This window comes from Ornithodoros turicata, chromosome 1, assembly GCF_037126465.1.
Source record: "Ornithodoros turicata isolate Travis chromosome 1, ASM3712646v1, whole genome shotgun sequence".
Lineage (NCBI taxonomy): Eukaryota > Metazoa > Arthropoda > Arachnida > Ixodida > Argasidae > Ornithodoros > Ornithodoros turicata.
The window spans coordinates 60,044,496-60,062,313 of NC_088201.1; the positions used below are offsets into that span (position 1 = coordinate 60,044,496).

Consider the following 17,818-nt stretch of genomic DNA (forward strand, 5'->3'; position numbering starts at 1 on the left):
GCAGGCTTTTGGCTGGTTTGTCGTCCCTTCAGATGACGCACCCCGAAAGTCACTGGAGAGGCGTGTTAGCTTAGCTCAATTGGTAGAGCCCTGGACCGGCAATCCAGAAGATGTGGGTTCGATCCCTACAGCTGGCTAACCTTTTCTGTGACTTTCATCTTTCATCGTTGATTTCCTAGGCAATTTGAGGCTTTGTTTGTATCTGTCCCTTCTATGTCGTTCCAGCCTTAGAAAATCAGTTTATCTCTTGTTCAACAGGTGCCGCTTGCGTCGATTTCCGTCGTATGAATGTGTGTATGAGTGAGCAAAAATGTAAGAGTGAAAGGAGGGCGAGTGAGAGTGAGTGGCTGGTTTGTCGTCCCTTCAGATGACGCACCCCGAAAGTCACTGGAGAGGCGTGTTAGCTTAGCTCAATTGGTAGAGCCCTGGACCGGCAATCCAGAAGATGTGGGTTCGATCCCTACAGCTGGCTAACCTTTTCTGTGACTTTCATCTTTCATCGTTGATTTCTTAGGCAATTTGAGGCTTTGTTTGTATCTGTCCCTTCTATGTCGTTCCAGCCTCAGAACATCAGTTTATCTCTTGGTCATGATGACGTTTCTCGGGTAGAGGTCTATTCCACTATGTATCACCGATCTCTGTTTATGTTTACAGTGAAGCCTCAGCATGCAGTCATACGTGGAAAGCAAGACTTCTTGTCGGCAGACTTTCCAACAGAAGTAGAGTGCGAAGCGGAAGGTTCCCTTCCAGCGGCCATTATATCCTGGTGGCTAGGGAGGACTCACATAGATCCTTCACAAGCACACGTCCGCATTCTGAGTGGAGGCAATATCACGTCATCGCTGCTTCGTTTTGTCCCCAGAGACGTTAACAATGGGCAGCAACTGCGTTGCCTTGCCCACAACCCCAGGATGACTGGACATGACAAAGTACAGGACACCTGGACGTTGCAAGTTCACTGTGAGTAGTGGGCTACTTACGCCTTTTTATATTACACTAATTTTTTGTTGTAATGCTAATGTGTAAAAAACACCTATTGTTGAAGATAGAGAACTACGAGGTAATTTACCTCTTCGTTACCACCCGGTGGCTAGACGTCTAGACTAGCTTCTATTGGTACGCCCTCCTTATCGTATTTTGAACATGCAGAAACGGGCTTCAAAGGGACAAGCAGGAGCCGTCGGCTGGATTTGAGTTGAATCGACAGTGTGTCACATTAGGTGCCATATGCAAATTTTCAATCCCATAACAGCCCAGTTTTTGAGATACACAAGAGAAGCGAGCAAGATGTTCATATCCGGTCTGGGTTTTACGGTGACGTTAGCAACAGTCGCTTCACCTTCTGCGGCCGTCACAAGTAGTGTTGGGAATCCCGGGTCATTTGTTTCAATCCCTGGATTTCAGGATTGTTCCGAACCGATCCCGAGACGGGATTTCGGAATTGAGATAAAACCGAGACAGCGTATACATACACAACATTTGTGCAATAGCTCTGACGTTTCCTGCGTGCGCATTTTTTTTCTTTTTTCGTTTGTGTGTGTGTGTGTGTGTCTTCGGAGCCCTGACTCTACGTGTCAGTCAAAATATTCCTAATAACTTAATGTTTTCCAGTGTGTTCTAGCATTTTTATTTTGAAAAAATACTGACGCGGCTTTGTTTATGTTCTTCACAATCGAGAGGCTCAGTGAATTTATGCGCGGTCCTCGCGTGTAGCTCCGCTCAATATATTTAATACTGTACAGTACCAAGCTTCGACTTAAAAAACGATCATTGAAGCGTCTGTCTCTGACAAGCAACAGGAAATGAATGTCCCGGCTGCTTAATGCTGAAGAAAAAGCTGGCTGTCGAAACTCAAGATGCTATATCTACCAAGTGAGCGCTTTCCGTTTGAATGGAAAGAGACCTGTGTGTAGACCTTTCGTAGCGGCCCCAAATGTTTTCAGTATTTTGCTACATCTCCTGCACTTAGCGCGCCGTCCAGCTTCGGCGCACAAGAAGTATAGGACCGCACGTTAGTTGAATTGCCTGAGTCTTGCGCGAAGTCGCTATTCTTCCTCTGTGTGCTCATCGTGGAAGCTAAGCCGACCCCTGTGATCACCAGCCTGTCTCTTTTCGGTATTTTTTTCTTTCGTTCTCTCTCCCTCTCTCTCTCTCTCTTTCACGAGCACGGCGTCACGAACGCCGTTCGACGCCAACAATACCCCTCGAAAGAGCAAAGCAACGCACGGAGCTCCGGTGCGTTTGTCATAGGCGTCCACAGACGAAGCCCACTCGCTGCATCGCGCCAGGAAGGAAATATGCCTACACGATATTAGGGTACTTCCGAGGCAGCTAAGGGCAAAAGAACTGTAGACCATTCAAACCGTGTGCTATACAAATCAAACAACTCGTAATTATTCCACAGTTCTGCGTCGCGATTGCGCCAACTGCTTTGCCGTATTCTACTGGATTCCTTTAATCCTGGAATTTTTTCAGTTCCGGGTTTACTCCAATACTGCGAATACGAAAAAAAAAAAAAATCCCGATATTCCTGGACTTTTTCGAGCACATCCCGAGATTTCAACATGCCAAAAACAGGCGAGATCCTGGGATTTCGGGATTCGTTATATGCCGGATCCCGACACTAGTCATAAGGCTGTGGAGCGGAACTAGAGGTTACTTTGGACTGCTTCGAGATACGACACAACGTAATCAGCATGTTCTGTTACGACACTGGAATCGGTTGTTCCGATGCTTGACAGAACACCAGAAGCTGGTGCCGCGGACATCGCGGGCGCAAATTCACTGGAAGTTAGTTACAAATAACTGGCTGCGAGTTTAGTTGCAATGTATTAAATGTGTATTATACGAAGGCACCGTCTTTGTTAGCCGATACATTTTTTTACCGCTAGCTTGGTACATCACATTACACTTATGGGTACAACCTGTCATGCTGCAACACTTACGAGTATGCGATATCGACAATGCAGTGCTTGAACTTGTGCTTCGTAGGTATGGTTCATGCAGTTCGTGGAGCTGCTCCAGGCTCCATGCACACACAAGATTTCCAATCATTTCACATCATTTCAGACAAACCACGCCCTCACCTCCGCTGGGGCCATCACATGAACTCTTCGGGGATCATTCAAGGCCAAGATGTCTATTTAGACTGTGACGTCGACGCCAATCCAGCTTTCACGGACCTATCGTGGCGCTTCAACGGACAAGACCTGGCCTCCTCTGAACTTCGAGCTAATGGTGCACGGCTGTTACTTAGCAACCAGTCCTTAGCTCTGAGAGGCGTCCAGAGGCACAATGCTGGCCATTACTCGTGCATGGCGACGAATGCGGAAGGCACTGAGGAAAGCAATAGAATTTTCCTCAGGGTGCGACGTAAGTAACATCATCTTTGTCTTTGTATGTCTAGGAAAGGAGTGAGAGAGCTTAGGGAATATCAATCAATCTACGAATCAATCAAGGAATGTCCAAGTTTCCGACACCTGAGTAAGATACCGAATTAATTTTTTATGTTGTCTGTGCTTGGAGTTCTCGCCCCACACGTTGTCACAATGTCACGTGCTGTAAGTGGTTATAGAGTGACAGCGTCAACACGCACACACACACATAAAGCAATGATGATGAGATGGTGCCGATGCCGGCCAGCAGGCAGCGTCAAATCCTGATACTGGGTGTACATTCTGCGCCCACTTGATCGCTTGCTCGCATTGTTATTAATTTCTCTTCCTCACGACGTAACAATTTCGTAATCTATACACGAATTTTAGTGCGCAGTTTGTTGCACACTTTAGTTTGTATTTACTTACCGTTTTGTGCTATAAGTACGCCGCCAAGTAAGCTGTCAACTTCACCGATGTGATTGGTTGTCTTGGTCTCCTTTCTCTTATACTTTGATGTTGTCTTCTTTTCTGCTAATATTATATTTGATCTACGTCATTATTTTCATGTAGTCTTGGTGTGGATCTGTAACGTCAAAACAAAGGCAGAAAGGTGTCCATGCCGGTACTTCTTCACACTGCGACAGGCTTGTTACATGAGAGTGTACTAAAGAAGGACTTTACAAAGTAATGGATATTGGTATCCCATATAAAAGGATGCCCGCAGCCGTGGTTATCCTCAAAAATCACATCGACACGCGTACCGCTAAAGCAATCAGCATCGTGCAACCACGCCAAAAAGGTTGAAGCCACGCTCGAGCACACTTTCGTATACGCGTTCAAAACACATTCTTTCTCCCATGTACAACTACGCGCCTATATCTGTCTCAGAGTCGACAAACGTCTCTTAAGCTTTCTTCCGCTTCCTATTACAGCTAAACTTCGCAGGAAGCATTACGTATAAAAAGCCATTTCGACCTATATACGCGTCTTCAATATTCAACAAAGCTCCGCCCATGCCAGCGAAATAAGACGTATAGCTATTCTTACTGTATACTACAAAAACCTTTTCTTTTCTTTTTTTTTTTCTCTCCACCACAAGGGATTGCGTAGTGTACCCAGATTTGCATTTCGCCCGCATATTTTGTCCGCAAGGGATCACGGAACCGTCATTTCGTTCCAACGGTGAGGCTTATTTACATTTTTTGTATCTTTTTCTACGATGTCGTAAGGAGCTTATTAAGTCACTTCACGAACATGTCATTTTCATCGATCACAACTTTCTTGTATTTCCTGCCGTCCTGCCTATAATCTTGCTGCCTCTAAGTATACAGCTTGGAGGTATTCTTACTGAGAATTATCATTTTATACTGATATTCTCGAAGAGCTGTACCTAACAAAGAGGGGAGTATGGCTGAAGGAATATATTGAAAATCAAGCGTGCCTGGAATGCGGAATGCATCCAGTTATGATGAGAGGGTTGATTTTGTGTTTCCCCGCCCGCTCTCTTTTTCTTTCCGTTCATGGGGGGCTGTGTTCCTTTTTAGTCTGTTTCACGTATCGACGATATTGTTGATGCAATTGTGGCTCACTTATAGCAGACCATCCTAAGATGAGTGCTACACATTGAAGAAAAGAAAAAATGCCCTTCGGATTTATGTACTCAAAAAATAAAAAATAAACTTCCATTGTTGTACAGTATATTAGTGTTTTTTGTTTGTTTTTTTGTTTTTGTTTGGTGGGGGTCGTTTACCAGGCCATTCGCTCTGTACGACCAATCAATAGAAGGGGATCCTATAGACGAGGTTGTCAAGTATGAGTTCCTTTGGATATGGTCAAAATGCGAAATAGCTGGCGGGTACACAATAGAGTCTCTGTGCGAGATTTGTTATGGCAGCTATCGATCGGAGGTTCCTGCATTTTGTTCGTCGTCCATTCGTGTTCCTTCTCCTTATTTTTTTGTACATATGTTTCTCACCCGATGCACAATTTTTATCTAGTTAGTTAATTTTGCAGTGCGGCTATTGTTCTCCCCCTTGTTTCCCAAACTTTGACATCTGCGTATAGAAGGAAAATACAAGAGGAAGCGCACAAAGTGAAACACGAAACAAACATTAGAGAGTTTTAGAGAATCACAAGCGCAACACCGACAACGACTCCCTATACATTTCAAGAGTCTTGGCACTATTTGGCCTTAGGTGCCCTTGTGCCATAAAACACCAAAACACCAAACGACTCGCGAAGTGGACGCGGAGTGCACTTGATGGGGTAACTTCGCCAATAGTCCTGGCGGTTACGGTGGTACAGATAGCATCCCAATGAAGACTACTGTGGGATGCTCGCATGTTTTCTGTGGTGGGTAGTGTGTGGGTTAGCACACCCCTCCGTCTCCTGTGCCACCATCTTCTCTCCCCTCCCTCCTTTCACCCTCTCGTCTTCTCCCTTCCCTGGGTGCACCGAGCCGTCACTTCAGAGCTGGCTGACCGCACGTTCCCCCTACATTACCCCCCCCCCCCCCCGTAGTGCCCTTCGAAGCGTTCTAGTAGAGCCGTTTATAGGGAGAGTTTGGCCATTAGGAGGAACCTATTTTAAAGCGCATCATTTGACGTCACATGAGGCGCGGATTAAAGACCAGTGGTGCCATTTTTCAGCGGAGCTACCGCTTAGAAATCTCCTCGTGCCGCCGCGATTGGGCTTTCATTCATTGGGCCATGTGGGCGGAGCGATGAGGCGTCTGACGTCACGGCGAACACCCATCTCCAAGTTGCTAATGGTCAAAGAGTGGTCAAACTCTCACCATAAACGGCTCTGGACGCCTCTCCGTGGTACGACTCCGGCTACTCCGATGTGGCGGCATCTGTGAGCGATGGGAGGAATTATGGGTCACGGTGATGTACCGTCCGCTCAACTGTTTTGTTTAACTGTCTGTACATCTCGTTATCTCTTCCTTTCGTCTATTAAATCCTGCAGAAATGAGGAAACAATCATCCTCCTGGTTAATGCATGTAATCCGTGCAGTTCCCGAAACAATGGTCGAACCTCTTCGGGCCGCCATATTGATTTCACGAGATGGATTTGGAAAGAGGCTCCTCCGTTCCACGCTTAGGGAGTCGTTGGCCCGTAAAACGTATCAGTCTCCGGCTCTGCGGGCTGAGCTATGATTGGCTGACAACGATACGGAGTCGGGCGGGCGCTTACGATTTTCTAGAAGTAAAGTCAGCGGATTTGGGAAAGTACCGCCATCCTCTGATCTTTGCCGCCGCTACCTAGCAGCAACAATGGCGGCCGTAGCATGCCAACATATTCTGCGGCCGCCATTGTTCCCCCATGGTCGAGGTGGGAAAGGGAAAGGATGACGTTACTTTCTCCAATCCAGTGACTTTATCTATAGTCGTGTTGAACTTAAGTAGGAAGAGAAATCTAGCACGTCAGCTCCCAAAATATTATTGCGCCGCGGATAGGATGGCTGGACACAGTGAGGTCACGCTTCCTCCTTGGGCTAGATAACGTAATCCATCATACTCAGTCTGCTTCCGTATCTGTTAAGATTGCCGCATGACACTACGCTGCGGCAGAAAGTGCGCCCCTCACTGATGGCGCATGGTGGCGCTTCAGTATTTCTTCTGGCACGCTATTGCGTCTCCTTATCTCCAACGGCGCATGTAGTTGACAGACTAGATTTCCTTTCCTTCTTCAGTTGAACACGACTATAGAAGTCTCGATTGAAATATGGCATCCATCGTTATAGGCACATTGAGGCTTACGTCGTGTTCGTCTGTTTGTGTGCTCCAGCCTCACAGTTACTTTCCATCACGGAACAAACAGCTACGTTTTAAACGATAAGTTCCATTTCGTCATCCTACTGCAGAAGGGAGATATTATTTTGAAAAATATTCCGTCAGGCACCGAGTAGAAACAGTAATGTGCTGTTTGTCTGTAACACGTGCATAATATTAAACTCTTGCGGCAAGGCCAGAATTGTTACAGCAAAACAACATTTTGTGGTATAGTAGACCTATTTCTGCGGGCCAGGTGGCGCGAGTGAGCAGCAACGTCAGCGCCCCAACAATATGCAACGCGCGGTAGTTAGCAGACGACGGCGGCACTGTCACATACATGGTCTCGAGTTGTTCGCACTTGGCAAGGTTCACCGCTTTCTCTGTGGATTTTCTACAGATTATGTAGCTTTCCTTGGCGCCATGCCGCTTCAAACACCGTGCTAAACCTGCTAATGAAGCTACCTACTGTTGGATCCATAGCCGCTTGGGCTCGCAATGGCGCTCTGCAAACTTTACTGCAACAGCCCTATACAAGCTACTCCCTAAGAGACACGGACGATGATGCTATCGGCAATTTTTAGTCCTACGGCCTAGCGCATTTATAATTGTCTCCCATTCTGAGAGAACAGAAAGGATGGCGGCTAGCTGGGGAACGTTCATAGTGCAGAATAAACTGGTCTCATCATGGAAAGTAATTGTTCTGAGACTGGAACAAAGTCGTCCCGTCATTCCCCGGTGGCCCTCAAGCTCAAGGCGTATTCTGCACTATACCCCCCATTCCTTTCGTTGAATTATTCTGTGCCGTTGGTCACGTCCTACAATTCGTTTGACTGTGGTGTGAAAAGCGCCCTCTACGATTCTGTGTTATAATCCTGGCGCACGGGCAGGCTAGCACTGCTTTGACACATGCCAGCACACAGCACTACCGATCTATACCGGAAGTATTTCTCTGAGCGCACGCCGCCAGAAATGCAGCGTGAGCTGTGAGACAAAAACTAGAGACTGGAGAGTAATCAAACATATTTATCGGCCGGAAATTTTAAATTGCTAACTACAGTTGTTATTAACTACAGGTATTAAATAACTTAATGGAACTATATGCACATTTTACTAGTTTCGCAGGAAGTAGTTTCGTGCGAGAGAATTGATCGGTCGTATTCGCTAATCGGTCGTATCACCCGTGACGCGGCTCTTATAAGTCTAGTAAACTGTTTTAACGTTCATAAAAGCTTAATACGAAGTTTAATAAAAATATTTTAAAAATATGTTTTAGTTTTCGATATTCGTGAGGTACAAAACATCGGCTGCCCTGCTACGTGGCTACGTCTTCTCAGCCGCCAAAGGTGGGCATAAACGCCCTTCGGATAGGTGTCTTCTTGCGAAGGCCTTTAGAGTGCCCGTGTGTCCGGGACATTACACTGTCGCGTTAAAGTGTCGCTCGTTCACCTTCGGTTTCACTTTGGCGAACAAAAAGAAGGCAGAGGGAGCCAAACCTGGCAAATATGGACGATGCGGGACAATCGGCACGTCGTTGGTTGCCAAAAACTGGTGCGTTTTTACAGCTGTGTAAGCAGGAGATTGATCTGGTTTCACAGCCACCTGAGATCGCGCCACAGTTCTCGTTTTTTCGAAGAACGTATTCTACTAGCTTCCTCAAAACATCGCAGTAGAAGTCTGCATTGGCAAATGAACTGTTTCTTGAATTCATCATCATCTTCGTAGATTTTGTTAGTGTAGCTGCCGCCTTGTGTGTAGCTGTCCCCTTAGTGATTCACTCCCATCCCCGTTCCGCAACGCCGATGGCCGCAGTTCTTGAGCTCAAGGTTTGAAACAGTATGTATATATAATAAGTAAATCTACGTTCACTCTTTCTCAGATCTTCCAGTATGTGCCCCAGGCCAACAGACAGTCTACTCGGCATCTCGTCATGAGCACATCCGCGTTACATGCACTGTGCTTGCGGATCCAGCTGACAACGTCACGTTCCACTGGGCCTTCAACGGGTCTTATGGCCGACGTCGCGACCTGTCCTCTTCTTTGCATTCAGTGGTGCGCTCTTCTCGGGGACGCGAGGATCACGGAGGCTTGCACAGTGCCTCGCCTTCTACCATGAGCGTGCTTCGCTACCAACCAAGGAACAGAACAGAGTTTGGAACGCTCAGCTGCACTGCGAGGAATGCCATAGGGCTGATGATACGCCCATGTGTCTTTCACGTCGTCCTTGCAGGTACATTGTGAATAACGTAACTAGCTTAGCTCGCTAGGGTGAATGAGATCCCTGTGTTCTGTTGTAGTGTATGTGCTGTGAGGTGAATGGGGCTGTATTTACAGCATGAACTGCAAATGGGCTCCCATTACCAAAAATAGGAGGTGGGACGTTTTGCTGAAAATCTGAACATTGTTTATATGTCTAAATCTGAAGGTATCCCTTATCCCCGAAATTAGGATAAGAATGTCACCCGAGAAGCATAATCTATGGGAAGATAGTCCATGGCATTTTTAATATCGGTGTTGCATGTCTTGAAAATGAACAGCATTAACATGCCATTGGAGTAGTAGTATTTTACTTTAGTATTCAGGCTGCAAACGCTGGTAAATACTACCTTACATGCATCTTTGCAAGGTAGTCATTACTAACGCCACGCAATAGATGCCCGTGTCCGGAAGCCTCGCACCAGGGAAAGATGTCTTTTGCTTCACAAAAAAAAAAAAAATGCATCACGAGATCAATTCATCATTTACATTTGATGAATCGCTACATAAGTGACAGCGTGTATTTTTTTTTTTTTTAGTCGCTCTTGAGAATAGGTCACGAAAGACAGGAAAAAGTATGCAATAAAGCGGAACATAAGATCCTACCGAACAAAAGGAGGGATCTCGAACTTTGACTCGCAGAGTACTTCAACATGATTCACAGCATTCGCTATAAATGAAAAAGCAGATAGATGAACAATGCTTATAGTTGAATACAATCGAGACACCTGGATGCGCACGCAGCATAGTGAACTGAATGAAAAAAATTAGTGAGGGAAAGTGCCGCAGGTAAGTAGTGACCATGGTTATGTGGTGAAATAGACGATCCTGAGTGATACTGTCCCTCAATACTACTGCTACTACTAATTATTATTATTATTGGGAAGAGATTTACACGTATGGTGAGTTAGCCTCCATGTGTGTGGTGACTTGCTGCACGTGCCGTAGGGATGGATTGCGGATAACTTTCCTGTGCGTCCCTCAAGAAAATATGTTTCTCCACACTTTATAAGCCCGTAAGGGGAATCACGAAATAGCCACCGGGAGCGGGATTAGCGGTGAGGCAAGCCGAAGGTGCGAAGCGTAGAATAAGAGGAATGTGCGGAAGTCGGAGCTTGTCGTGACGTTACGGTGAAAAAAAAATGAAAGGACGGTCATCCTCTAGATTGGCGGCAATAATGTGCCCTGCATCAAAGAAAGACAGGTAGGACTAAAAGAAAAACACACACACACACGCACGCACGCACGCGCACAAGCACACACACCACATACGGAAAGGGCCTGTACAGGGCAATGAACTGTTCACATGTTGACTTGTTCTGTGAGTAGTTTGATTCGACTCTGTTCCATCTTTATCGTTAAATGACTCCTATGACGTGACTTTCCCTCATGAAGTCTAGTAGAATCCTTTGAATTTTTCGCCGTGTCGTTACTGGTCCGTTGGGGTAAATTAGGGGTTCCAGCAAGGGTGCTGGGTAGCCCAGGTCCTTCATTTTTTTCCATTAGACGTCTTTTTTGGTCCATAGTGAACGACGACGTCTTCTTTGGTGAACAACGAGAATTAGACGAGGCAGGTCACAAATATGGACGATACAAACACGTAAGCCTCGAACTCCCTCAAAGGTGTTCTCTCACGCACTAGCTCCAGGGAAAGTCGTTCTGTCGTGGTGTAGCGGTACCATATCTGACCGGAAATCCCAGGTTGGATTCCTGGCGTCAGCACCTTTTCCCTGTGTTGCTTGAATTCTTCTTTGGGGTTCGTATTTTGTGCAATGAAGCTGTACGTGTTTAATACCCGCGCCACACAGGCAGAAAAAATAACATTAGCGTGTAATGTCAGTAGGGTCCCGAATGCCATTTCTCACGATAGTTGTGGTACACGTCAGATTGGAATGACATTAAACGCGGCGGGTTTCCCACTAGCCGCGTAAGAGACGCGATACTTGAATAGCATAAACGTGTCAAAGAGATTGAAAATGCCCATAATATCCCACAAAATGAGAAATTTTTCTTTATTTCATAATTGATGGTTCGTATACCATGTCGGGAAACTGCTGTCATCTTGCCTATCAGGTGGCAGTCTACGCCAAAAGCAAACATGAAAAAAAGCAATCATTAACAACGTCAGGCATTTTGCCGAAATAATGATCGTTTTCGTGTAATTTACGAAATAATTGTGCTGTGCGCAGTAACGAGTGGCTTGTGGAAGTTTTAAATTGCTCTTGTGCTCAGACAATGGGAGCGAGGGTACGCATTTCATGGGCGAATGAGTTGTGGCGATCTCATTACGCGGAAAATGTGATCCAGACGAATGCCATTAAATATATCCGTATAGCACGGCACGAATGACAGTAAGTCTTAACTCATTACGCACTTCCTGTCATTTTTCGTGCCCATGTGGCAGGAGTATTACAGTCTCTTGCGGGTCGCAAGAGGTGCATGACTCATCTTTACTTCGGCCTGTGTGGTGAGGACTTCCTTTGTCTTGTCACTTCTAGTTCTCAGTCTTATTAGTAGGGACGTTTCTTCTCTGGTGAAGCCCCTCGTGATGCAGAGCGGTGGAGCCGTTTTCTTAGACGTTCTTTCGCCGAGTTGCAAGCGCCATACATGATGGTTAATGGAATATCGAGCTCGAATGTTATTTGGAATGACTGGCAGAGTAGGAAGATTATTTTGTGGCTTGCTTGACTACAGCATCAGCTCTCTTATTCCCATGTATGCTCATGTGTGATGGTACCCACTGCTGGGTTATTTATTGCTTTTGACATTTATTTCCTTTATAAAGTTTGCACAATTCGTAATGCCAGGTCAAGATCTCCGTAGTTGTTGGATATTGTCTGTAGAGCGGCTTTTGAATTTGACACGATTGCTACAGGGCCAGGATGTCGGTTGATTGCTTTTATGATCATCAATGATGTCAGGATTGCGGTCATTTCAGCGTTTCTGGTAAAAGGTGATTGGAGTACCTTTCACCAGCGTCTCTGGAGTTTGGACGATGGTGTCCTCTGTATCGCTGCTGCTCAATCTGTTTGTAGTGCTCGGAGGCAGAAAGCAGCGGCACTCGTTCCAACGTTTTTGTCTACTGCTTGCATCCATGAATATTTGTAGCCTTGACGGTCGTGTTCCTGCAAATCTAACTAACTTCTGTACAACTATACGTCTGGTGTGTTCTCTTTTTTCCTCATGCTTGGGATTGTTGTTTTACACTGTGGGTGGTGCAGAGTCCATGGGCTGGCCTTTTCGACTGTCCCGGTGAGTGGCTTCCGATCAACTTGTGAGCCCACAGAGCTGCTACGAAGCGGGAGCGTTTCCTGATCTTGAGTCGGCCAAGGAGAGCCATTCCTGTTTTTATTTTCCCCAGTCTGGTAATTTGTTGGCAAGTTTTTGGCAAATTTGTTGGTTGTTTGGTGGCAAGTAATAGAAGAGGCTGGAACCTCAGCGTACGTGGCTACATACCTTGCAGTCAGAGGAAGGAATGGCGTTTTTCAGTCCACTCAAGTGAACCCTTTCTAGCGCTGTCCGTGATGATTCACTGAGCTTGGCGTAGGGGTAAGCGTACATAACTCTTGCCACAGTGAGCGCGTTATGAATGATCTTTATTGCATCCTGCGGACACCCTGACGCAGGGTTTGTGATATTTAGTGAAGCTTGGCAGCGCAATTGGATGTGTTTTGTGAATGGTATCCACGACATTCGATTGTCTATAGTTGCACCGAGGTATTTGGCTGTTCAAACCGTATTTATTTAGAGGGGAATTGTTTAAAGTGAGGGGAGACAGTCGTCCCCATCCTGCTCCTGGGCCAATCAACACACATGTGTCTTTTTCATTTCAGATTTGAAGACTGTCCTATGCACATAGTTGTTGACGGCGTTGGCTCCTGTTTGTATAGTTCGTAGTAGCGTGTACGAACTTTTGCGTGCTGTTGATATGCAAATGTCATCAGTGTACATGAGTCCATTGATGCAAGGTGCGTTCGCAGGTAGCGCTGCTGAGAGGCCGGCCATGACGAGGTTGAGAAGCAGCGGGCTTAGCACGCTGCCTTGACGAAGTCCCATATTCTGTTGTATTCTTCGGTATAAAACAAGCCTTTGATATGGTTCAAGGATAAAGCGTCCTTCATGCGTTAACACTAGCAGACATTAGGGGATACAATACGTTTTGTCCATGCTATTCCGACGAAGAGGGTCTTCAGAGTCCGTCCTGGAAACACCTTTAGCACTACACGTCTGAGCTTGTATGTCTGAAAGTCTTTATTCTGGAACACAGTAATAGCTAACCCACCGAATCCAGTGCCACACACATAACAGCGCGAGACTTGCATTTGTTCCTAAACGTCTTCTTTGCTTGTAGGGCATCTCTCCCTTCTTAATGCTCCTAGTTGGCTATGCTCACTCATACCAGTTCCGTAAACACCAAAGCAAAATGTTGTCAAACACATAACCGTTTAGCTAACATCAAGTAACACATCGCTCAGAGTAGCAATCTCTCGAACGGCTTCATGACCGTCTGCCGCTGCGGGATGTTCCCATGGCAGGATTTCCGAAAGGTGCTGTTCCAATCAGAATCCCGAGTGGTCGGCGGGGGTAGTCCTTAAGCCGTCTGCAGACGTCGACCCTGTAGAAACAGTCAACCCGGCCCTGGGATTTCTGCTACCTGCAGTGTCCTTTGGGGACCACCTTGAACGGGTATGCGTCATCCATTCCATGCACCCCTGCCGTAGGGATATAAGGTCTGTAACACCATGTCACAGGTCATAATTTCTTTTCAGCGTTTCGATCCGTTTCTCTCACACTGCCACAGCTTCGTCTGGTCCGGTACACTTTGTCATGAGTTGACAAGAACTATCACTTTCCCTTTTATAGCACGTTCCCAGAAGTGACAAAGGGCACACGCAACGAAATGTGAAATGTTTTAAATTATAGCATGAAGCACCTTGGAAGACCCGCCTTGGTATCGTGCGAGGTTGAAGATAGTAATGTAAGATAGATATTAGACAATTAGACGCAAATATGACGCTCAATGCGCGTAATCATGGTGAATCTTGAAACAATCGATAAGGGGAATAAAAAGCTACAGCTAACAACGCACGTACTGATCGCCAATCCTAATGGCCTAACAGAAGTCAGCACGACGCCTACGGCGCTTAACCAGAATTTTGTGCCCTTGGGATTAGGAATGTGCGAGTGTTTCCGAAGGTGCCGTTCTATGCTCCTCGTTTTTGATGATGACGCACATTCCGGCAGGGCCGCCGCAAGCGCTGAGGAGCTGCACTGTAAGTGAACAGACGGACAGCTCGTTCAGAGTGGAATGCAGGCCCCCACCAGGACCCCCAGAAACAGACCTGCGCTTCATGTTGGAAGTACAAGAGCAAGAAGGACAGCGGCTCGCAGCTAACTTAACTTCTCCTGTTCCTGCCTTCTGGGTGCGGGATTTGCCTCCAGGAATACAGTGTACTCTTCTGCTATACGCCGTCAATGGTCGTGGCCGTTCCGAGCCGCTACTTCTAACCACCCACACGCTCATCAATACTGCGGAAGGTTATTACGAGCCAGGTAAAACAAACCGTTCCTTTCATTTTACGAGTGACTATAGGGGTGGAGTGTCGTTATACTGTTTGTTTCGATCTGACGTATCCACAAAGCAAGACATGCAAAGTAGTCGTGTGCAAAAGTGCATCGTAATCAGGGTCGATCCATCATTCAGAAAATTATGAGCATTTCAACCCACTGAAGATCAGAGCACTGGAGCATCCGCGCCTTGCTTGCGCTTCTGCGTCGTATGACGTGCAAATTTTGTCGAGGGCTTACATTTGGCACTCGCTTTAAAGGTGCGTCCTCACTATGCCGATCGGCAAGGGCGATCGGCATAGTGAGCCATAGACAAAGCACAGCGGGGAGAGCCGATCGGGCGATCGGCATAGTGAGGACGCACCTTAAGAGCACTGTACGGTAAGATAGCGTGCCAAGAACACAGAGCTTCTTTTTGATTATCACATCAAAATATTAGAAAATAGCTTGTTTGAGAAGCTATAACCTTTTCAGTATCAGAATATTGGATACTTATGATGAGAATTTACCTTAGGTAAACTCCTCAAATGAAAGAGGATATGAAGCCCTTTTTTTTTCTTTCTCTCTTTCTTTTTTGTTCCAAATAACTGCATTGAGTATCCAATGACTGTTTTCCTCCTACACAGGGAACGCCTGGGTATTCCCTTCCAGAACAGTACTGTTCGTCCTGATAGCGGCCAGCCTGCTGTTGCTTCTTCTGCCTTTCGCTATTGTCCTGGCTCTCAAATACCGAAGTAAAGCATCGGATGAACAAGGTAACTTGGAATTAACAACACAATTTCATAAAATACACATGCCACTTTGACAAAAGCAATTACCACGTAGCAATGATGTTCGGGGACAATACGTACAAGTACGAAGACAATCTTGAGAAGCATGCGGCTGCGTGGCAGGCAAATCGCTTGTAAAAGACATATTGTCGCAATGTGACGTTTGAAGAAGGGCGGTCTGCCTGCCAGAAAAGGCGGCAAGGCATATCTCGAGCGGAGGTCACGCATACTGGTTATCCGTGGTGCAGCACACAACTCTCGAGCCAGCGACGATTGCACATACAGACGCAGACAAACGCAGTCCCAGCACAGGTCTAGCAGTTGTGGTGGTCGCCGCTTCGCGGGTGATTTTGCGCTTATAATCACGTGGCTTGCTAAACAAATTCGGAAGCACTGCAGTGTTTTGGACGAAGAACAGGGCCGCGTGTATTGCAAGCATCATAGCCATAAGCGCTACCCATTATTTTAATCTCACTCCATCTCCTCTCGCCAGTAGACGTAAAGTTGTGCTTGTAGCGGCCGCTATCTGTTAACTAACCCTCAACCTGTTATACCGAAGATTATGTGTTAGCACCGCGAAGCAACTGTGACTATGAGCGACGTACAGACATGGACAGATGGAGAGAGGACAGCAGGAAGGAGTGAGGGACAAGGGGTTAGTATGCGTCCTGGGCCGACTTCAAGGGGAACTGTGCCGACATTCGTCTGGAAAGGCTGCCGGAAAACCCAGAGAAGACCTCAGACGGCACATTCGGATTCGAACCTACCACCTCCCAGTCTTCAGCATGACCTTGGCACCATCGGTATGGCCGAGCGCATTAAGGCGTCCGCTCATTGGTGGTAGCCAAGGTCGTGCTGAAGTCTGAGAGGTGGTGGGTTTGAATCCTACCACCGGCTGTGCTCTATGAGGTTTTCCCTGGGTTTTCCGAAGACTTTCCAGACGAATGCTGACACAGTTCCCCTCAAGTCGGCCCAGGATGCATACTAAACCCCCTGTTCCCCACTCCTTCCTGGTGTCCTCTCTCCATCTGTCCACGCCTGTACGCCGCTCATAGCCACAGTTGCTTCGCGGCGCAAACATTACATTAAAAAAAAACTACCTCGGCTACCACCAACGAGCGGACGCTTTAACACGCCGGCCATGCCGCTGGTCCTCAACCTGTCTTTCCCGTAGACGACAGATCTTTATGTATAGTAGCATATCGTGAAACTAGCTGAACCCTTCTTCTTTCTTCATCTGATCGAGTACTACAATCTGGTCAAGCAACCAGTTCGTGTTAGTAAGTAAATGAATCACAACATAGTGATGAATTGATAAAGACATTATACACGCTTGAAGTCAACTCTGTACTCAAATCCCGCGCCTTAAAAATCTCTTCCAATTTATGCTACCGCAATCTGCGTCTCCCTTTCTATTTAGCAAAATGTATGATGCCAAAAATATCGTTCGCGAAATGTGACGTCATTATGCGCGTGATTATGAGATGATATGATAGACTATGAGCAAAATGTATGATGCCAAAAAATCTCGTTTGCAAAATGTGACGTCATTATGCGCGTGATTACGCTGCCGCCTAGCAACATCGGTGCTTCACGAATGATACCACCGACTCGAAACGAGAGCAGGCGGCCGTCCATACCCGAGAGCAGCGGACAGGGAAATCGCCGGTGCCGTTGTTAGGAGGCAAATGCTCAGCGTGCGTGATGACGTCATCAACCCGTTTGTGAAGTCGAAACTTGTGGAGGCCTGGCGGTCCTTCCAAAATTAGTAGAAATGCAAAAGGAAAGCAAAATACGTAACACGATATAGTGTAAAGGCCAAAAAGTTTGAGTCCAGCACTGACACTTTACACAGAAATAATGTTTCATAATTTTCCTACTTTGTCTTGTTTGGCTAACGTTCGCTTATTAATACCGTGATAAAGTCTATCATAGAAATAGGAGCACAAGAGTTTACCTGTCCTCTTGCATTTTTCGTCAGTCTGTAATATTAATCGTTAGAGATGAGTGCGGATATGAAGATTCGTACCTGCCACCGCACCGCACCCGCGGGACCACGACCCGCAGCTGCAGA

General features: G+C 46.5%; 1 protein-coding gene and 1 long non-coding RNA gene across 2 annotated transcripts in view; one reads left to right on the forward strand and one right to left on the reverse strand.

The window, feature by feature from the left end:
• The window catches only part of LOC135399272 (uncharacterized), a 186,190-nt gene that overhangs the window by 131,128 nt on the left and 37,244 nt on the right, over positions 1-17,818 (reverse strand). The window lies entirely within an intron of this gene.
• Positions 1-17,818, forward strand: part of LOC135378442 (hemicentin-2-like) — a 73,588-nt gene that overhangs the window by 46,408 nt on the left and 9,362 nt on the right. The window contains exons 5-9 of the mRNA XM_064611484.1: positions 655-960; positions 3,070-3,372; positions 9,030-9,380; positions 14,651-14,959; positions 15,601-15,729. Of these exons, the coding sequence (XP_064467554.1) occupies positions 655-960; positions 3,070-3,372; positions 9,030-9,380; positions 14,651-14,959; positions 15,601-15,729 (1,398 nt within the window). The remainder of the gene's footprint in view (positions 1-654; positions 961-3,069; positions 3,373-9,029; positions 9,381-14,650; positions 14,960-15,600; positions 15,730-17,818) is intronic.